Below are 22,760 nucleotides of genomic sequence, written 5' to 3' on the forward strand. Positions count from 1 at the left end.
GGGGGAAAAAAATTCTGAATTATCCCTCTTGTCACGGCTGTGTCTGTACCTGTCTGTCTCTCTACACAGAGCTCGGTGACACTGAGGTCTGCGAGACAGAGGCTTTCAATGATGCAGAAGCGCAATGGAAACGCACTTTCCTAATGTAGGCCATACTGCATACTGTTAACATGTTAATGGACAAAATGAGGAGAATTGTAGTAAAGTTATAAAATAAAAGTTGTTACGGCTAACGAATTGAATTTGTTTATGTGCGTAATGCAATTAGATAACCTCAATGCTTTCATTACCAGCAGAGAAACGTGATACGGAAATAAGTTCTGTGGCCTTCGCATTAGCGATAAACATGTGGGAAATGTTTATGTTCATCTGTGCGCAGACATACACGAACAAACGACTCTTTTTTGTGTAAATCCTGTCCTCTTGAATTTGGCACTTTTCCTCAAGCCAAGATTGCTCAGAGGCCAAATGTGGACGTTTTAGGTGTTGCGCGCACACGCTCGTACTCAGACGGGCGCGGATCAGACGGATGCCATTTGAGAAAGCTCCAAACATTCTGGTATCTTTTTTAACTCGCAGCGCTCTTTTCATCTCTTTATTTTAAGACATAGTCTAGAGACAGTGTTTGTTCTGTGCCCCCTCAGATAAAACACAGTCTTTGCATTCCTTATGAAATGTATCTGTTGAGATTTGGGAGGGGTGGGCGCCAGGTGTTGGGTTACATCAAATCAAAGCCCTCCCCTCACAGAGAGCGCACGAATGAGACCGGTAACCAGGCGATGCACCTTTCATAATAAAAGCTAAAGGGGAAACATTAAGTAACTGATAACATATAATTTTGGCCAATTAAACTTTACAAAACAAGTGACATAATAAACCTTAGTAGGTTTTGAACAGAGTTAATGAGCTTTGAGAGAGCACCGTGCTTCTCATCTTTCATTACAGAGTCTATGATGTAATTATTTTTTTTTATTATACCAACACTGCAACATTCAAATATTGCAAAAACCAGCAAATGCAATTCAATTTTGATGAGAAACTTTTTGCTGGTTCATGTTTCAGTTAAGTTAAAATACTTCTCGCAAGAAACCAAATTTTGCGCGGTGACGCAAATCATTGGCGTAATTGTGTTTTTGTTTTTAATTCCGGATTCGTTTCTAATATGCTTTCAAGAAACAGCTGACAGTTGTCATACTTTGAAAATTCAAAGCGGAAGACGTATGTTGGTTTTCCGTAGAAACTTGACAGAAGTGGGAAAGAGGGAGTTGAGATTGTTCAGCGGCGGAGCCTCCAGAGCACAGTGCACGCATGTTCAGTGGACTTGAGTGGTGTGAAGCCTCAAATGAGGGACTCGGACGTCCGGGAATGACAGCCGCTGTCACCAGGAGTGACAGCTTTCATTCTGAGATACTCCACTGAAACTACTCCAGCCGACACTCAACACTGATCCGCATCGGATCCAGCCAGACCGGGACTATGCCAGAGATGGAGAAAGGGAGACCACCGGAAAATAAACGCAGCAGGAAACCCGCGCACCCCGTAAAGAGGGAAATCAACCAGGAGATGAAGGTGAGAGTGGGTTTGTGTGCCACTGATAAATTATTATTATTATTATTATTATTATTATTATTATTGTAATCAGATGAGACGGTGCGATAACTTCTTTGCGCAGCGAGTGAGTCAGCTGCGCACAAATCAGTGCGGGGAATAATATCAAAAACTATATTTGCTTTTAATGAATGCTCGCTTTCTGTCTTTTATGTAAGTAATTATATCCTACTGCGTGAAGCTGTATTGCAAAATAAGAAAAACCTCGAAAGTTTTCATCTTTAAGAAGACAACAGGAAAATATTAATAAACGTGTTTATAAATCCAAGTTGAAACAGACGCAAAGACAGACACGGGACGTTTTGATTATATAAATGTTAGTGCTGAAGAGTAGTCTGACCTCTGCCTTCTTGTGACGCCATGTCAGGCCAGCTGTGGCCGGACGCGCAGTCTTGTCCAGCGGAGATCCAGATGTGCGTCAATTCTTCCCCGCTCCTGCGGTGCGCTCACTTGCTGTACCACAGAGGCTTGCCCCCATGAAAAAGAGACAGGGCATTTATATTCTTTAAATAGCCCTGCTCCTTGGGAAAGCTCTAAAATCACTGTCACAGACTGTTAAAGAATGCAAACATCACATTAAACGAAAGCTCCCGCTTGAAGTGCTCACTGATGACATGTCATTTAAGAATCTCCCCACTGTTCTTTGTGTAGAAGGAGAGCCACTGCACAGGCAGTAATAAGTTAAATCACAGTAACAGGCACGATTCCCTCCCACTATTATGAGCCTGTTACTGCATGGAAACTAATCCATGGGTTGTCTGCTTTGTTTGGGTTTGGACACTGGCTATTTGAGACTGTTGATTGTGGTGGGGTAAGGGATACTCGAGGCTTCTTCAAGCTGAAGCTGAGAAATAAAAATTTTAAAAGTCATTTTCTTAAGGGGGGGGGGGGTATTCTGGCCTTCGTGAGAGAGGAAATGTGCTCTTTTTGTGTAAGTGGTTTGGATTGTAGCGTTTGATATCCAGGGGAGGTGTAGAGTTACATCTTAACTAATTTTAATCAAAACATGTGAAACGCTATCCCTGCTTGATGTAAGCCTGCCTGGGCTGAATCTCAGGGTCGGCCCCAGTTTGTTGCCTTTGGCTGCAACTCTCTTTGTGGTTTGGGATATGGCTTGTCACTCTCGCAAAGCAGATGTTTGTCTAAACTGCCAAAAAGAAACAAAAACAACATTGTGGGAAGTGGAGGGGTGGGTGAAGAAAAAATATTGCCCGTCTTTTCGTTCACAAGAAGAAAAAAAAGAAAGAAGTGGCACTGGGTTGTGCGTGCAGATATGGTAGGAGAGTTGCCATCAGTGTCGAACTTCTGGAGAACATCACGATACCAAAATTAGGCATGATGGGAAGCATATAAGATTGAAATTATCGGGTAAAATCCCATAAGAGGTGCACCTTAAAAACTGGTCAAATGATGAAAAAGCAAGGGGGGGGGGGGGACTGTGGAAGAAATACAGGCAGGAAGGTTGGCAAGCTGAGTTCTAGCTCAGCTGAGGTCCGTCCCAGTGTTGTCTCTGTAATACATCTGTTTCAACACCACATTCGGACCTACTCCCTCCACGTCAGACCCCGAGCACGGCACCAGACACCGGATACTTGACTTTAATCATCGTTAGGCATATTTAGCTGGATATGATACCTCTGCTTGCACTCACCCACACACTCTCCCAGACACACACACAGCAGAAAGTGAGCAAGCGAGGGAGAGATCCATTTCTTTGAGGCCCTAGTGCAGAACAGAGGTCGGAGTGAGGAAAGCAGGGGAAAGAATGTGCAGTCAGTACTACAGCACTACAACACCACCACCACAGCAGACTGGCTGTGCTGGAAAAGGGTGAAACCTGAGAGGCCGTGCTGTGTCGGGTGTCAGGGCTGGAAGGTGCTGGGATGGAGGGGAGGATGGTGAAGATGGAAGGTGGGGGGGTAGGAGAGAAAAAGAGGCAAAGGGAGGGACAGGGAAAGCTGGAGAAAGAGAGAGGGAGAAAGAGAGAGTGGTGGACACTGGAAAGAGAAGAAGAGAGCAGAGTGGGGCATTTCCGAGAACCGTGGGACCTGGCTGTGGTGTAGGGTGTCCCGCTCTGATTTCTGCCCATTCTGGATCAGGTTTCTCCTCCAATCCAGTTCTTCCAAAGCCACAGAGAGAGGTGGGTGGATAAAGAGAGAGACCTTTGTATTTTTTTTCATCTGGTCGTAATAAAAAAAAAAACTGAGACCACACATCCCATCTGTGGAGAAAAGTTTTCTTTCTCCCTCTTTTTTCCAATTAAAAGAGATAAACAAAGGATGATTCATAGATTTCACACTGGTGTTAGGTTTTAAACCTTTCCGTCTCAGATTTAGCAAGAGTAAACAACTTGAATACATCATGGAAAAAGCGTCATACTGTACTCCTCTGTGCCCCTATTCATTTCTCCAACCAGGCTGTGGCTGAGAAAGAATCGCTCACATTGATTCAGAGAAGGAAGGTCTGATTATGTTTAACATAGGATAAAAATTTCCATTAATAACCCGTAGATGCATGCTCACAATTTCCTATTTGTAGGCAGGCATAGCTCAGTTATCCATATGCGTAGATTATCACTAATCACTGATTTCTTTTCTCATGCAGACTTTTGCAGAAAGCACCATGAATGAACTCCTTGGATGGTACGGTTACGACAAGGTAGATCTCAGAGATTCAGAGGCCAACGAGATCAGAAACTACAGAGAACGGCGTCAGCATGTGTCTGTGCTGAAAGGTGAGGGCAGCCGTCGAGGGTTCACTATTGGTGCAGTGTTCTTAAATTTACGCTAACAGGTTCTGCAGGTTGTAATGCAGACATTGAGTCACTGCACAAATTTGCTAAACATAACCTCCTGTAGTCGGAACTTCTCGAGTTTCATTCATTCAGATACATTTGTTGTTTGTGAAAAAGTTATTATAGTATCATGTAGGCCGTATTGCAGATTTGCTGCACGGTGTAACGTTACACGACGAATTCAAGTTAACACTGGAATCTGTTTGTGTCTTGCAGAAAACTCTTTGCCAAAACCCAAAAGCCTGGACACCAAAGTCAGCCACTTGGTCCTGCCGAACAAGAGCGGAGAGAGAGAGTTCTCCGGCATCCCGTCTTCGTCACCCTCCTCTTCCTCAACAAGCTCATCCTTGACGACCCCGAAGGAGCACAAGAGTGCCCCTGTCATCGTCCCCCTTATAAAGCCATCAGCAGGTAGCAGGCTGTAGGGGCAAACATGAGGAGATTAAATGTTCATTGTTGTGCATTCCTTATACATATGCTTTTAGTATTACTACCCTCATGATTAGTTTGATATTCATGTTCTAGCAGGTCAGAGTGTAGTGTCAAGCTCCAGAAGATGGTGCAGGTTCAGTTTTTACCTACTAGACTCCTGAGGAATGATAAAGAGGCATCCCTGCTAGGTGCAGTAGTTTGAGCTTGCTTTGGTGCCTCTTTCGGTAATTATATTATATATAAAATTATTATAGATAAATATATAATAATTATGTATATTAAAAATTAGATTCTTTTACAAAATAAAGAGAAATTCTGTGTGCTACAAGCTCTGAAAAAGAGAGATAACCTGTAAAGTGTCCCGTGAGATAAGCCACGTTTGCCGCAAAGGTAATAACTGTGTGATAACAGTCTGAGATAACTCAGCATGCAATTATGGTGCAATGCAGTAAGCATTTGTTAAGAGTAAAGTAAGTTAAACAGAAGAACTAATGCTGCTGCACCTTTTTATACTGTATAGACTGTGTAATTCTTCTGTTGTTCGGACTTTGTTTTTCTGAAAAACAAACACTACATATGGTAATAAATTGCGGCTTTTGCTTTTAGTTTGAAGGTTTTTGGCATCCCTGATTAACAATGCTTGAATTGTAAGTCTGTCGGTATTCTGCTGTACTATTAAAATGTACAGGAATATAAGCATAAAATGGGTTCACCCATTACAGATGGATAAATAAATAACAGCGCTGTCATAGTCAAGGTTATAAGAGGGATGCAGCAGGATCTCTGTGTTCCTTGGAAGAATATTAATCTGAGATTCATTCAGTGTGAGGTACATCCATACAGGAAGTTTAGATCACAGCTGGATGCGCGCTGTTTAGTGCGCTCTCCTTTGTGAGACTAAAAAGCACTCAGTTGTAGCTGTTTCACACCATTCTCGTGCTTTTAAGATCATCTAACATAGCTTTTCTTCTGATTTCCCTCCTGCAGTGGAAGATGTACAAAATGTGCAGATAGTATGTGTGTGGTGCCAGAAGGAAGGTGTAAAACGCTACTCTCTGTGTATGGGATCAGAGCTCAAGAGCTTCTGCAGTGAGAAGTGTTTTGCTGCCTGCAGACGGGCCTACTTCAAACGCAATAAGGTTAGTATATATAATGTACTGCACATTATCATTACACTTGAGGGTCAAAAACAATTCATGTTGGCCTCTTCTTGGTGAGGTGTTGTAAATCCTGGTATCTATATGATAATGAGTAATCTGTAAATTCAGTAGTCAGTCTGACACAACCATATACATTTAAGCAAACACAGGTACTCTATATGCAGTTTGCCTCAGCCCTGGCACATCCCATCACACAAAGGGAAATGGGCATCAAGTGGTTTCTGGCAGGTATACAAACTAGCAGAAACAGATACTCCTGATCTCGTGAGGTCATTACTGATGGATTCGTTTACAGAAATTTAAAAAGGGTGGATCTCTAAGAACACAATTCCTAGTGCGTATGGTTGATCCAGTTTAGGAATGGTGGGAGGGAGGTCAAAGTTTGTGTGGGACACTTAGTATCAGTTTCGCGTTAATGGAGAAGGGACCAGCCATTAAGTGGCTTTGGTCTGGAGGACAGGAGTGCTGCAAAGACAGAGAAACGCTCTGATGCGCTTGCCGTGATTTTTCAGCCTCCATTACGACATGGATATACCTTCTGTAGAGGTACAGGGTGACAAGTAGCTATATCTGCTTTCACCCTCAGTGTTGTTTAGAGCGTGGTGGGTGAATTCACACAACAACGGAGACACAAGGGCGGGGGGGCTGAACAGACTGCGCGCAACAAGCCCTCTAGTTTTTCGGAGGCAGGGAGGAAAGCATTTCTGTTGGCTTGTTGCTGCTTGTCTGAGAGGAAGGCCAGGAGGCCTGGGGCGAGGTGTCCACTTTCAGTGCATACCTTACCTTCAGCTGCCTCATATTTCGTAACTCAACACGACTCAATGGGTCACAGAGATGGGGGAGCACTCAGATCCACATGAGATCAGCTTACACGAATCAAGAAGAATTTCCTATATTAATACTGGCAGAACCATTAATAATACGACAATACATCACCTGCATTATTTCCCCACTTGGCTGTAGAATTGTATCCGTTTCACAACACAGCTTTTCCTTTGTTGCACTGACCTTTAGGGCTTGGTTCTTGCATGAAGTTCAGACTACTGCTATGCTTCATGACAAGGCGATTTATTTAAAACTATATTTTGTACTTGTTACGTAAGAAGCTCACATTTGGAGACCAGACACCGCAGAATGATTCCAGTGTAGTATTTGTAGATGAACTGTTGTCTGAAACCTGACTGACAGTAGTTCATGTGATGTTTGTCACACTGTGGTTTTCCCCTGTCAGGCCAGAGATGAAGATCTCCATAGTGAGAGATCCCCTCAGCACCCCCATACAGAGGACTCGCCCAGACTGGTGCTGAAGATAAACACCAATGTCAGAGTAAGAGGACACTATCAATGTATCTTTTGTTTTCCACTGTGAGATATTAATATAAATACGCGATGAAAATGACAAGGTTTAACAAGCAGGAATACTGGGAAAATCTTCTGTTTCTACACAAAGATCTGTTTTCACATACAATCTTTCACTCCAGTGACCCCCCACAGTCTCTCTCCCCTGTGCCACAGGTATGCGATTGGTGCAAGCATGTTCGTCACACTAAAGAGTACCTGGACTTTGGATCTGGTGAGGAGCGACTCCAGTTCTGCAGCACCAAGTGTCTGAACCAGTACAAGATGGATGTTTTCTACCGGGAAGCCCGCGCCGCTCTCACCAGCACCAGTTCCAGCCCAAACAGAACCAATCAGGAGGGGAGGATAGACAGCAATGTAGCTGGGCAAAAGCTACTCACTCCAGAATCTTGGAACAACAACAACAGTACTGGGGAAGCCCGTAATAGAAACCTCTCCCCTAAAGGGCCTGCACTAATCCGTGGATTAGGAGAATCCTCCATGTCTCCCTCAGAAGCAATCTCTTCTACTTCAAAAGTCCCTGTCTCTGGTCTAAGGACCCTAGAGAGATCCATTCAGCCTCCCCCACCTCCTTCAACTGTGGATGTGTCACCCCATCCTGCTTCCCTTCCTCCTCCACCTCTTCCTCGCCCCCCTCTGGAGCAAAAGCCAGTACCTCAAATCCCCATGCCCTTTATAAGGCCTCCCCTTCATGCTCAGGGCTTAAAAAGCCCCCTTGCCACTCCTCCCAGACATCCTGGCCCTCCTTCCAGCCCTATCCACAGAGCTCCGCACTCTCCTCACCTTCAGCCCCCTACTTCTTCATCCATGAATCCCCCTGGACTGATACACCCCTTCCCAGGAGCCTACTTTCCTGGCTTACACTCCCCTCCACTGAATATGATGCCAAGAGGTCCTGTCCCAATGCCTCCCATGATGAACTTTGGCATTCCTTCTTTTAGCCCTCTTCTGCCCCAGCCCACTGTCCTGGTGCCTTATCCCATCATTGTACCCCTACCTGTCCCCATACCCATTCCTATCCCTATACCAGTCCCCCCTAAAACATCCCTAGAAACTCCAAGTCACAGCGGAGTTATTCAGCCTGTGCCAGATTTGCTGGACAGGGCTCAATCCAGGTCTACCAGGCAATCTTCTCCAGAGACTTCTGAGGCAGACAGCAGACTGATAGTCAACAAAATGGGTGGAACTTTGCCTCAAGGGCTATCCTCACCAAGTGACCTGAACACAAGGGACACAGATTGGGTTAAATCAGAGAGGCCATTTCTGTCCCCAGCATCCACACCCCAAAGTGGAGCATCCTCCCCCAGAGCCCAGTGCAACGAATCCCCCTGCTCAGCCCCGGGGTCGGACGGGATAAATGAATATAAGCAGCAGCAGACAGAGCGGCAAGTCATCCAAAGGGTTCTGCAAAGGACTCAAGTGAAGTTAGAGCCCAGCACCAATGGAGTGGTGGACCTATCAGGGCTGGGCGAATCGGGAGCTGGGCAGGTTAACAGGTCAGGGATTCACAATATCATCAGACCCACACCTCCTCTGTCACCGTCACCTTCACATGACACTGTCTTCCAGCACCAGGACTCCCATACTTCACCTTCTTGCACCCCAGCCAGCCCCAAGGAGTTCAACCATCCACATGGTGCCACATCCTCTGCCCAAAAATCTCAGGACCATGGTCAAAATGGGATGTCTTCTTCACCAACAACTGCCACTCCGGACTCTTCCCGACCCCAGAGATTACCAGCACTCCCCCCTGACCCCTCACTTAGTGAGCTGGAGGCTATCAAAGAGAACAAGTGTTCTGTTGTTAGCCCAGTGCGGGTTGAGGGGCAAGTTAATCTGTCAGAAGAGCCCTTAACAGTAGTCCGAGACATAGGAGAGGACTCTCATGTTCCTGATGAGGACCATGCCTACGCCCTGCCCACAGCGCCAAAGATAGGTGGGACCACTGGCCCATTGCTCTTGCCCAAACTCAGGGACAAGGGCAGTCTGCGGAGCCCTGCCAATGTGCCCAGTGCAATAGACATGGAGCCAGCTCTGAAGAGGAGATGCCTAAGAATCAGAGATCAGAATAAGTAGAGGATGGAGGTAAGAGATTCTGATGTAAAGTGAGGAAAAATACAGATAGCACGGTTTTCAATGGCTTTTTTAATTTATATCTTGTAAAGACCAGAAGTCAGACTTACTGATACATCGGCAAGATAAATGTCATAGTAAACCAAGTTGACACCAACTTTTTTTGCATTAAACGCTCTGTGGTATTCCACATTGGTTTAAATAAAAACCAGCAATTATTTTTAAACACCATTTAACCAGGGACTGGAAAATGTGTGGACACACACATTCGCACATACAGAGGGCAAGCTTAATCACAGGTCTAACAGCATGCGCATGGTCACTAAACAGCATGGCGCCAAAGAGAGAGAATCCCAGTAACCTGGCACTCCCCAGTGCTCTAAGGTTACACCAGGGAAGGAGGTGGAGGGCGCAGGCAGTGAGAGTCACTTTGAAAGGCGATCACTTCACCACAGTCTGACTGACAGTCACAATTCTTTGTTTGCATCGCAGCCTCTTCTTTAGGCTCACATTTGCCAAGTTATGTGAGTATACATCTGTTCTCAGATGGATGGAGAAAATGACTGTGAGAGAAAGTAGAAGGTTCATTGTATTGGACAAAGATAAATGGCTGCTGCTGAATCAAATATGTGACCTTGAGGTTATGAGTTAGCTTGTCCAGAATGACATTCAGACAGAGCGATAGGTCAATTCTCCGTGTGACCATAAAGTCAAACTGTTGCTTCTTGCAGCCCTAACTACAAGGCAGTGCAGGCATCTTTCTGGGGTGCTGTAGAGACAGAGGTGATTGTCAGGCAGACTACAAGGCGCGGCAATTTGAGAGCGAACCCTCAGCTGTGATAGAGCTCTGGGGCTTCATTAGGAAAACACAGGGGCAGAACCAGAGCGATCCGTTTACACATGTCATAATGACACCCTGTTCTGGCTTTGGCTTGTACCTCTCATATGTAGAAGTTTCGAGTCCCCCCCCCTTCTCCCTTTTCAGTCCTTTTCCTTTTCTTCACTTAGCACTGCTATCCTCTGCCAACCAGATGTTGTTGTTTGAATGCAGCAGGAAAGCCTCCTTACTTTGGACCAATCAAAGGCCCTCTTGATTTCACTTGTCACTAGTCCAAAGGGCTGTAACACCAGCCGTCATCCTCACCAGCTGGTATCTCATCATAACAAGATCATGTTACCATTTTACTGTATGTCCTGAGATTAATCCGCTGATATTACAGAGATGGTTTAAATTTCACCTGGCCTGCTTTTCTCTCCATATTGCACTCCAAGCCTCAAAAGGTCAGGGGTCACCTTCATAATTACGTTAAAAACGGATAGCTGTTGGTCGCGGACGCACGACATAAACCTTTATCTCATACTCCCAGATGTTTTGTGTTGAAGCACAACAAGATTTCCTTTCACTAAATGAGTTCCCACTTTACTCTTTGTCATTTGTTGTGGCTCCGTGCATTGCCTTAGTAACCAATACATATGAAATCACAGTGTGCCGCTTGTGCTGTGCAGAAGGATTTATGGCCTTGTGTTGTGTGTAATGGGAGCTGGCTGTCGTATGTGAGTGACTTTAGCTCGCCACCTCTGTGCTCTGAGCTAAACATTGCTGTCCTGTTCTATTGTCTGAACTGCTAAAAGTCTTTAAAAAAAAAAGTCTCCCACACTGACAGAGTCAGCAGCCAACTGGAGGATTTCACCTCAGGAAACAGCCAGTTTTTTTGTCTCAGTTTTCCTTGCCTTTATTTGGGATATTTTATAGCCCCGTGTAATCCGATCCCACCACATGGGTATTCGCTGAGCGTTTGAAACTAAAACGCAATGGGACAGAGGGAGTACAGAACCCTGGTTTGGCCCTTACGTGTGTGTGTGTGCATGTGTGTGTGTGTCTGTTTGTGTTTAATGTGTGTGTTTGAATGAAAGCCTGTGTAAGTGTGTGTAAGAGAGAAAAAAAAGGCCAGATGTTCTTAGTTTGATTGTGCCCCGTGCAACAGTTATCTGAGTGTTGACATGACTAAAAGGTTCATTCTCAGTGTTTATATAGAAAGGGCAGATTAAGGAATGAGTGTCCAGGGTTGCAGAGGTTGATATAAGATATGGTGTAAATGGAAATTGCACAGAATAAAATATATGATATCTCACAACTTATTTTGTTTCTCTTTCTCCCTTTCCTTCTTTCTGTTTCTTTTTTTTTTTTTGTACTCCTACCCTGTCTATCTAATAAACAGACTCCCTGTTTAGCACTGTACGGCAGTGCCAGATTCAGTGCCATGCCCTCTTGTGGACAACACCAGTGCTAACACCCTCTAGCCTGTCCCTCAGCCTGTTGGCCCACCAGAGTGTTGCTCTGCCTGCAGACCAGCAGGGTGCCAACCCAGGAAGAAGTCCAGATGGCCAAGTCATCACAAGCCAACATGGGGGAAGAACACAACACAGTCACACATTTTGTCTTGGACCAAAAGGCTGTCGCTGGCTCGTGTGTGTTACATTGTGTTCAGCAAGCGCTTTAAAAGGAGCATCTCAGATCTTCTTCCTGTCTGACATTGCCCTAAAGTGTGTATGCACGCATGAGTCAGTGTGGCAGCCCAGATGAGCTGCTCCTCCTCCTCCTCCTCCCCTCCCTGCTCCGCACAGCAGACAGGGCTCCGATCAGCCTTGTGTGGTCTTCTCAGATGGAGCCTGAACATGATCTCTTTCCAGGGGAAACGGTTTGTTTTCTCTGCCCGGCTTGCACAAAGAGCTGCATTGTTCCTCTCCCCATATCCCACGCTGACTCCCCACTCCAGGTTTTGGGTTACCTGGCCGACGGGGGCTCAGACTTCAGCAGCTTTTTTATTTTTTTGACCGACAGCCAGGAATATAGTATACCCTTCTCTCCTCCACCTTTCCGCCCAATCTAAATACGGTACGCACCAGTTCTGAGGTTTTATTCCTCACAAGTGATTGCCTGTGATTCCCTACTCAGCTCACTTCCTCCAAGGGAAGAAAGACAGTCTGCTGACATTAAGACTTCATCCAGTTTACTCACTGACGAGAGTCCGGCCGGGCTGTTGAGACAGATGATGGAGCAGCCTAACAACCCCAGGGGAGAGTCTCCTCCCCCTCCTCTTAAACAATGTAAACCTAAACTGAATTTATGAGGGTACACCTACTGATACATAGTAGCTGAGATGGTCTGTGAACACTTTAGACGTCTTGATGACGCTGGTACATAAATGTGTAACGTACAGATCCTCATTCAATATTCACCTGATCTACCAAGTCTCTAATAGCAAATCAGAGTTTGAATCACTTTCAGCACCAAATACCATGCATGTTTTGTCCTTGCCATTCATGAATGAATGATCCTAATTCTGATTTTCTTGTGGATGCTATTGGTTTTGATCAGACGATTCTGAAAAGGAAAGCAACCTTGTAATATTACCAAATGTGGTATTATACCCAAAGGCATCAAATGCTGTAGTATGCAGCGATCAGTATTACAGTTCCCGCTATCAGGGATACCTATTGAGATTTGATCCAGCTAGATCACTTAGCAGCTTGTCAACACTTGTTCCTTTGCAAGATTTCAGTTTTGTAGTCGACACAGATACTATTTGATGTTATATTAACTTATGGATGAAGCATCTGTAGATTTTCACAAAAATGCTTTATTTCTTCTTCTTCTTTTTTGTTTGTTTTGTTCTTTTTCTTTGACGATTTTCATTTTATGAGTGCCTGAACTCTTAAACGCCTCTTGTCGATATGTTAATATGCTGTAGCCCCACTAGAGGGCAGTGTTTGCCTTTGTAACTTTGCACCTGAGCAGAAAGAACCAGGAGGCCATAAGACAGTCTGCTGAAACCCAATGCAATCTCTGCAAACAGCTGCACTCAGTGCCATCTCGCCATTATTTTATCCTTAAATTCAAATATTGCCATTTGCCACACTCACAGCAGTGTCAAACCAAGGGTGCAGTCAGCTGCATTTCAACGCATTTTAGTGAACAGTTCAGCACTCCCCTGACTTAAACTAAGCAGTCCCTTTGACCTGCTTGATGCTAGAATACCGCCAGATGTGGCCCACCCCAGCCATCATTCCAAAATCACTTACCTATCAGTTTGTGGGCATGCGTGTGTGCATGCACGGATATGTGGCAACACATTTCACCGTCTCCTCACTCATTCCAGCCCACTTCCCCCACCACAGATCATGCCTTTAAGTCAGTGTCATTCTTGGCTGGTAAGGGGACTTTCTCATCAGCTTGTATGGCGCAGTGATGACATCACTTCATACAAATAGCTGCAGTGTCAACAGGAGATCTCCGGCTCTGACGGCAGAGGCCAAAAAGTACACAATTCAAACTGCCATCATTAGTTTCACCATGTTTAATCAATGCCTTTCTTCACCTCACCCAGTATCTGTGTCACCTCAGAGTTTTGACAGAAAACCCGTTTTACCAGAAGTTTGGTTGCTTCTTGCTTCACCCAGAGGTACTTTCTGACCTTCCCTGTCAAACTCACTATCTGACAAAATGTTTGTATTCAAATAAAGATTAAATAAGAGCATTGGTGAAGACCTCTTTGTAAAGTGAAATAAATAAAAGTTATTCTAAGATCAAAGAAACTTCTGCTGTTTTTTTTTTTTTAATTTATTTAAGTTTTTATTTTAAAAAATGTTGGGGTTTTTTATCTTTTTTGTGAGGCTTCACTGTAAATCGGCATGTTGGTTTTGTAATTATTAAACTCATCATACATCTTTATAAACCGTCTGCTAACAGGTTCTGGTCAGTAAATGCCTATTTTTAGTGGCAGCCTGTCTGAAAGGCAACGCATCAACATTCCAGAAATAGTGGAAGTCGACCATCTTTGCAATGACGGTAAATCAGATGAATGAGATAAGAGAGCAGGAATTCCGGCTTTGTGTGGACCTACTGGGAGCAGTGACTGGACGATTCTAGGAGGGCAGCGGGGGGGCAACTTCCAGGTTTTCAAGTTAGGGATTGAAACTGCAGGACGGAAGTTTTCCACAATAATAACAAGGCAAGGGATATGTGCGGGACTTGCTTGCAGGAAGTCACCCACAATTAGACAGCACAAACCGGATGTAAAAACTATCCTATAAAATAAAGGCATTAAACCGAAAAAAAAACCGCTATAAAATAATAATGATCATCATCATCACCGTCATTATTATTATTATTATTAGTAGTAGTAGTAGTATTAGTAGTAGTAGTAGTATTAATTTTATTCAATCAAGTTAAAATGATAAAACATTAATAGAAACGTTATAGAAACGTTTCTAAATGACCTTGAGAGGTTATTTAGGTTATTTATGAAAGATGATTTATCATTCACTTGTTTTACTGTCCATATGTACGGACAAAAAAAGATTTGCAAGGTTTGGAAAAAGAAAATTTCATAATGATTGATATCTTCCCAGATTTTATAATTTATTTAGTCTTATTTAAGTCTTCGCCTTAAGATTTACGCCGTTTCTCACGACTTTTATGTTGACAGTTGCAACCGGAAGTCAAACTTGTGTTCTCCTTACTTGACTAATCTTTTTTACAGGTTGAGCATGTTGGGTCGACTCTGATTTAGTTTTACCTGCCTGCCTGATAGCAAGACGCCACTTATCTGAAAGTGAAGTTTACCTCGACACACCCGCTTGGTTTTCACTTGCGTGTATGTCTGTGTGACCACTAATGAAAACTGGGCGAGACGGTTTGTTTGGGCCTTGGATAAATAATTAACCAGACAACTCAAGCCGCAGTTTCAAGAGCTGACATGAGGAGTTGAAGCAAAGCCAGAGCGGAGTGCGCCTCTATCGCCAGCCTGTTACCTGAGAGAAAACAACAGGCTCGCAGGTGTTTTTTTGTTTTTTTGTATTTTTCCTTATATTTTTAATGCCATTTGAACTGGATACACTTCATTGTAATCATGCTGGGAGCGGAGAGCAGATTGGAAAGCCGGCTGAAGAAGCTGGAGTCCCTGATAAGGAATCCACAGTCGGCACTAAACTTGGCAACCCTGCTGGTGAGTTTACATTCACCCTGAGGCTCTAATACAAGTATGGTCTTCAGACTGAGAGATTGGGAGTGAGTTAGACACATATTTGTGAGTAATTAGTCTATCAGTCATCTGAGAAAAAAGTTTTTAGAGGAAGGTCTTACCGTAAAAAAAAAAAAATACAACCGAAAGCTGAAAAAGTGAAATTGTTGACCTGTAGCCTTAATCACGCAGATAATGATAAGAACTAAGGTTAAGCTAATCATACTCCTTTGGCCTTTAATCAGACATTTACTGTAGCAGAGGGAAGCCCCACCTTTCCTGTATGGAATGCCATACACTCCTCCCTAAACTTACAACAGAATTATTCAATGGAAAATGCTGCATAGTAATAATTAGATGTGATAGTTTTCCAACTCACTGAAGCTGGAAGTCATTCAAATGAGTAAATGAAATTCCAATGAAATTTACAATGTGATCAGCTATGAGCTACATTCACTCCTCCCTTTCCCTCACTCAGTCAATGCCTGTCTGGGATTACCTGTTCAGGGGTCTGGTGTGGTGGCCTGCACTGAGAACATATTCAGCTCAGCTGCTCACACTCCTAAAGCCTCAATCTTTAAGAATAAATTCAGGATCTCACAGCAGGCTGTCTATAGTTTTCCATTTCTATGTAGTGCTGATCCTATGGCACAATTCAGTTTAAAACAGGCTTAATATTTTCATCTTGACAACCCAGAGTTAGCTTTGAGAACATGTCTAGCCTGGATCAACTTTTGTAAGCTGTTTGCAGTCACACTTTGACTCAGCAAAAAGCCAGTAGAGTCTGTTTACTGTGTAAGTCATTCATTTGCTTCACACACGTTTGATATTGACAGAACACCATAATCCACGGCTTATACTCATAGTCTTTTAGTGACATTTGGAGCATTAAAATATATAAATCATGCTGAGGGATTTATATTTTTTTAAATCTGTCCAAACAAATGTGACAGTTGCACCAGATTTCATGCCGTATGCACCTGCTGCCTAAACAAAGCAGCCCTTTGGTCCATGTCTATTCCCAGTGCTGAATCATGAGCCAAAAGTACAATCTCCCTCAGATGTACGACAACAGACCCAGGTTACATCACTCTGTGACATAATCAGGCCAAAAAAATGATGAGAATCAATTTTAGCCCGTGCCTGTCATCACTCCAAATTTCACTAGTAGTCATGTTTGATTTTTATCACTGTGCTCAGCTATAAGTGGTGTCAGGTATCTCCGTGGCCATCATGCTGCTTAAAATGCGGGGAGCTCCCACACAGGAAGCTGAAGTCACTTCCTGGAATTAACCTGTTGTGCCCTGATGTCACCATTTCCTGTTTGTCCACAATTATTTTTCGTATATATACGTTTTTTTTTCTTTTGTACAATACAAATTTAGACTTCTAATAGAATAACCTGTTGTCTTTTATTTCTGTGTTAATGCTTTTACTGGGTTATTGATGGTCAGTAAAGGAAAAAATAAACCCCAGAGAAAAGGTTTGAATGTTTGAGGTCTATGGAATGCTTTGAAATTCTAATGAGTTCACAGTAACTGAACAAAATAATGTGGTTGAGTCGCAGATCATTATAATCGAGAACGATGCACTTCAGTCGGTAAATTAATGTTAGCTGTTGCGCAGTGTCATGACATTCTGTGTCAATTAACTGAGCAATTAATTGTGCAAGTTGTCAGAGAAAAACTCCTTAAATATCCACATAAGGATTTAAGACATGAGAATATTTTTTGACAAACGAGTATAAATGGATAAATAAATCATGTATAATAAGTCCAGTCAGCTACACCTGGGCACCATATTTATCACAGAAATATCACAAACAATAAAACTTAAAGAGGACTCGTTACTGTTTTTTTTGTTTTGTTTTGTTTTTTTCTGTCAATATATCAATAGTGGATGGTCATATTAAATATAGGCAATGTTTCAGACTGCTATAAACACTCCGTTCTAGACTGTGTATTTCCATTTATTAGATCTATTGGTTCCTGACAGAGAGAGCTGATATCCCTAGTATGGTCATCTCAGATACAATACACTCCCTCTGGCTGGTAGTGCATGAACCCTTCCCATGTGCTGCTAAAGCCTTCTGTTTGTGAGGCTGCAGCCAATCAGAAAAAAGTCATCTCGAAGGAAAAGGAGCTAAACAGGTCGATTTAGACAGGATGAACTGATGGGCTATAACAAGGTTCAGTGTAGAGTAAATAAGAGTTATTTTTAACCGTGAATCATGCAGAGTCAATTGTAGTGCTGATCAAAGCTAAAAGTTTAGTCCCCTTTAAAGAGCCCCTCGGGTTGTACAAAAATAATAATTGCAAATCAGCTACTAAATATACAAAGCATAAACAGGATTTTCTTGTATGTTTTGGAAACGTCTATCGAAATGACTGCCACAAAGTTCCTGCCACACTGTTTTTGTGCTGATGTTCAAACCAGAGGAGTTTCTGAACCCTGCAGTTATTGACCTTTATGTAGTTTTGCTTTATGCGCTCGACCGCCCTGTTCAACTCTGTTTACTTCCTCGCCGAGTTGCTGTGGTCCTCGATACTTCCGCTTTGCAATAATACCACTTACAGCTAAACACAAACAGACCTAGTTGGACAATGGCATCCCATTACAGTACCATGCTCAAATTCACTGGGCTGTTTAGAACGATCCATTCTTTCACAAATGTTTGTAAAGGTAGCCTGCATGGCTAGGTGCTCGATTTTATACACCTGTGGTAATGGGACTGAAACACCTGAATTCAAATGTGAAGAGGTGTGGCCCTACACTTTTGCCCATATAATGTGTCATTGGTCAATTTATGGCACTATTGTGGAAGTGATAAACACAACTTTTGGTTTCTCATCAGCATATTTACATATCACATACTTATTTTCATAACATATTCACTGAATATTTCGGTAAATGTGCTGTTTTTGTTTACTTTCTTAACCATGAAATGACTAATAGTGTTTGTAGTGATGCAATCAGACCTACGTGAAAGAATTAAAAACGTGTATGGATCAGACACCCCGTATATAAGAACAAAAAACCCTTAAATCTGGGATCAGTAGAACAGTTGAAGGCATGTCTGTTTTGTGTCTGGTGGAGGCTGGATCTGGATGGGCCGAGTACATTTTGATGCATCCTGAGAAACTTGATTAAGCCATTGTTGACGCTTGACTATGTTGACAGTATCAGCTCACACTGAAGTGGGTGGAAGGTGCTCTCTCAGGAGGCTAGAACAAGCCATGAAGACTAAACTAGAGAATCATGTTCAGATTTGTCGAGATTCCAGTGAAAGACAAACATGCTGGGTCTAATCATTTTCGCCTTTCACTGGTCTGAGAGTAAAATAAGAGGGGAGGCATTTAAATCTTAACCCCTTTACGTCACTTTACATCACACAGAGTGATTTTCTAGAATTAAACAGTGTAGGATAACAAAACACTCAGTGATCAAATCTCTAATTTGATGTTATCTAAAATGATGTCTAACAGGATAACACGATGACGTGATGGCTTTTTATATCCAAAGGAATTTGGTCTGATACCTAAATGGTGACACCAGTCTTTGGCGTCCATTGTTTTCTTCAGGAAAAACCCAGCTGAAAATAAGATGTTAAAATATGTTGTTATGCTTAGCTGCTTTAGCTTGGGGATCCTCTGCCTTGCACAATTACAGTTCTCCTTAAATGGAGTATAACCAGCATGTTGGTAATTTTCCATGCTGAGAATGAACGCATTGATATGTAATCGGGTTTTATTTATTTATTTATTTTTAACCTGAAGCTGTATGCTTAATGCATCAACGTGTGATGGACCTTCGCTCCGACTTTAATCTTGTTTTAACTTGTGAATCCCTTCATGAATCTTTTTATTGTATGCCTTTTGTATCAGAAACAAAAGCAGTGACAAAAGATGCAGGAACTCACTTTAAATTTATTTTAGAAAACAGGACTCTGATGCCAAGCTGCAAAAGCCTGAAAAAGTCCTTCATGATTTTAGTCACATATTGCAACAAACTACAGGTGCACCCTGTTTGAACCTGCTAAAATTAGACTGGATTTGCATATTACCATCACTGAAACTCTTTAAAACAAAGTTCCCTTAGTGCTGCGATAACGACGACCGTTACGCCGGCTGATCTTTAGTAAAATGATCGCCTATCCTCGAGCTTTCAGCCTGAATCCAGGTCCATAAGCTGTTCGTCCCACAATAGCTTCTGAGCCTTTAGGTCTATTTCCACCCATGTGTGGTGGGGGAGATCGCTCCTCACCGCTGCTATTTAAAGGTGCAGAATTGTTCCACATGCCCCTTTCCACTCACTCATATGTCCTAGAACAAACAGACAACCAGATACAGCCCCTACACTCGCTGACATGCTGGATGACTCAACACGACCCCTGTTTTTTAGGGAACAGAGATCATAGCACACTCTGACCTACCCCGCCTCACCTCCCCACACACATACACACCCACACCCTACCCCCACCCAGCTCCCACCCAGCTCTGCCCTGCCACCCTCATGCATGTGGATCACAGAGACATTTTGGTTCAACTTGAAACACAACACCCCCGATTTAAGCACTGATGACACTGCTGAGGCTCCAGCTTTAACTCTGACAGTGCCACAGCTCCACTGTGCTTTACTGGAGCTGGTGTCGGTGGGCCTGATGGCGGGTCTGTGTGTTTAGGGAAGCGACCGAAACATGAACACGCGTCTAATTTTATTTGTTGTTGCATGACATGTTTTGTCTCCTTGTCCAGCCTCCATTGTTCTTTTGTGTTTGTTTTGGTTTAGCAGTCTGATTTTGTTTCCCCACTTGTTTACATTTTGGAGTGTTCTTACTGTCATCTTTACTTCATTAAAGTGGTTTGCTTTTATTAGCCAGCACAATGTCGGAGCTTCTCGACTTTCATGAATTGTCTTGACAATATAATGATAAAGAAATTATTTAAATTTCATTAATTTTCTGTGAATATTCAGCTCAACATAAGGAATATTCCCTTTTTTGAATGATACTGGTGTTTACAGTGTACACTGACATTGAATTTTTTTTTTTTTGTTAATTAAACACTATTTCTAAATGTTAATTTTCCTTTCTAATAAAAACTTCTTCTCTTTCTTGTCCTTCAGGATTCCATGAGTGCACTGGTCAATGACTTGAATTACCCCCCCTTACGGAAAAACAAAAACATAGAGTCCTTTCTGAACAGATGTAAGTTCTCGTGTGTGTTTTGCATTTGTGTGTCTTAGTGATGAAAACCATGACTTTTTAGATTGTGCAAGACTTTCCCTGTTGTCCAGCGTCAGATTTGGGATATAACATGTGCACTGTTTCTTTAAGAAGGTAAAACGAGAGGTATATGAAAGATTTCCCTGGTCTGGTGTTGCTATTCAAATTAACATTTTTGGGGAGATTAACAGATTTTTCCTGCCAAAACCTTAGTAATTGATATGTGGTCTTGTTGCATAGCCTTGTTCCCCCCCCCCCCCCCCCCCCCCCCAATAATTTTCTTATTTAAGGTGGTGCAGTCACATTCAACCTAGAAAACCTGGCAGAATGTGGTGACTGTAGCTAAATGTGACATTTCATTTCTTAAAAATCTACTTTTATGTTAATTTGTTCAACATGTATAACATGTTTTCTCCAAAACTACTGCAGTAAGTTTCATTAGACTGGGGAAGTGTTAGATAAAATCAGCTTTATCTTTGTCTGATCTCATCTGCAGATAAAGACTTAGTGAGTGAGCTGCGAGAACTTCAGATGAAGCTTGATGACTTTGAGAAAGTCAAGCTGATCGGAAAAGGAGCTTATGGAGAAGTGCAGCTGGTGAGTTCAAGGGATCAATAAGAGGTTGTCTGTTGACTTGCCCTATTTAATTTTAAACTGCGTTCTGTGGAAGAGCAAAGCAGTGTGATATAAAGGTAGAATTTCTCCAGTTGTTCCTAAATCCAGCAGCTACCAGAAATATTTGAACCACTAGAGGGAGCAACAGTCTTTAAAAATACCAAATGTGTGATTTTTATAACTTGATTTTTTTTTATCTGTTTGTTTTTGATTTTTTAAAAATTGCCAACGTGCCTGACTCCCAGTTTAAGCCAATCAGTACATTTCTTACTCTCCCTAACTCTCAGTTTCCCATATATCTGCATCTTATTCTGGTAGAATCTGGTATCTGCTGAGTCTCTTGGGTGGAAACAAGTCTGGACAGGCTCAGTGTGTGAGAGATGAATGTGAAGTCTGGTGTGGGGGTGTGGATGGGGGACATGGTATGTTTGCGTTTGAAATCTTGTGTAAACATGTCTTTCTATGGGTGTGTCCTACAATTATGGCTTCCCATCTCTGTCTCTGTTTCTCTGCATCTCCCGTGTTATCTTGGTCACTGTGACCTTCTTACCATCTTATCCATGTTGTCCTTGTTGAGTTATCACTATTTACATTCTCACATCTCTCCTTTTTTGTCACGTCCTCCTCTGCAGGTCCGTCACAAGGCCTCTAAGAAGGTTTATGCTATGAAGCAGCTCAGCAAGTTTGAGATGATCAAAAGGTCAGATTCGGCCTTCTTCTGGGAGGAGAGACACATCATGGCCTTCTCCAACAGCCCCTGGGTCGTCCAGGTGTGTTTTGTTTTTTTTCTACAAATTTTCATAAGATGTAGCATTGGAGAACATATAGAACAGAAGTTTTAACTCCTTTCAGCCACAGAGGTTTTCATAGATATATTTTGTTCACAGTAGAAGACGGAAAACACACCAAATGTTTAAACTGAAATGTTTTAGCGTTTCATGAAAAATAGTAGCCCATTTTGAATGGCAGTAACACATCTCATAAAAAGTTGGGAGAGGGCAGCAAAAGGCTGGGAAATTAAGTGATGCTGAAAAGAAACAGTTTGCAGCTAATTAGTTTAATTAACAACGGCTCAATAACATGATAAAAAGAACCGAGTTTCTCTGAAAGATGGACAAAAGTTCACCAATCTACAAAAACATACTGCATCTACCAACTGTACCAACAATTTTAGGATAACGTTTTTCAATGAAAAAAATTGTGAATACTTTGAATATGTTATCAGGATTTAGATTTATAGCGTATCTGGAGAAATCTCTGTGCACGAGAGAGAAAGCTGCAAACCTGTAATTGATGGCCGTGATCTTCAGGCCCTCGGACTACATTGCATTAAAAACTGGCCTCATTCGGTCATGGAAATAAGTGCATGGATGCAGGAACACCTTCAGAAATCACTGACTGTGAGCACAGATCACTGTGCCATTTATTGAAGCATTCTGTATGGTAAATACACTACAATAATAAACATAAAG

At 42.6% G+C, this 22,760-nt stretch overlaps 2 protein-coding genes across 5 annotated transcripts in view; both read left to right on the forward strand.

The window, feature by feature from the left end:
* Positions 1-1,320: 1,320 nt before the first annotated feature.
* On the forward strand, positions 1,321-13,987 carry LOC134643099 (sine oculis-binding protein homolog). 2 transcript variants are annotated; one of them, XM_063495318.1, is made up of 7 exons: positions 1,321-1,569; positions 4,213-4,342; positions 4,619-4,813; positions 5,822-5,973; positions 7,226-7,321; positions 7,489-9,438; positions 11,646-13,987. In XM_063495318.1, the coding sequence occupies exons 1-6, from the start codon at positions 1,477-1,479 to the stop codon at positions 9,427-9,429; spliced, it is 2,607 nt and encodes an 868-aa protein (XP_063351388.1). In that variant the 5' UTR covers positions 1,321-1,476; the 3' UTR covers positions 9,430-9,438; positions 11,646-13,987. The 2 variants fall into 2 exon arrangements, with proteins under 2 accessions (XP_063351388.1, XP_063351389.1); XM_063495319.1 differs by having other exon boundaries at positions 7,510-9,438.
* Positions 13,988-14,974: 987 nt separating this feature from the next.
* Positions 14,975-22,760, forward strand: part of LOC134643373 (rho-associated protein kinase 2-like) — a 34,215-nt gene continuing 26,429 nt past the window's right edge. For all 3 annotated transcript variants that reach the window (XM_063495705.1, XM_063495706.1, XM_063495707.1), the window contains exons 1-4: positions 14,975-15,434; positions 20,574-20,655; positions 21,170-21,270; positions 21,921-22,058. In XM_063495705.1, the coding sequence (XP_063351775.1) occupies positions 15,339-15,434; positions 20,574-20,655; positions 21,170-21,270; positions 21,921-22,058 (417 nt within the window). In that variant the 5' untranslated portion in view covers positions 14,975-15,338. The remainder of the gene's footprint in view (positions 15,435-20,573; positions 20,656-21,169; positions 21,271-21,920; positions 22,059-22,760) is intronic.

The sequence above is a fragment of the Pelmatolapia mariae genome, linkage group LG15 (genome assembly GCF_036321145.2).
Source record: "Pelmatolapia mariae isolate MD_Pm_ZW linkage group LG15, Pm_UMD_F_2, whole genome shotgun sequence".
In the NCBI taxonomy this organism is placed as follows: domain Eukaryota; kingdom Metazoa; phylum Chordata; class Actinopteri; order Cichliformes; family Cichlidae; genus Pelmatolapia; species Pelmatolapia mariae.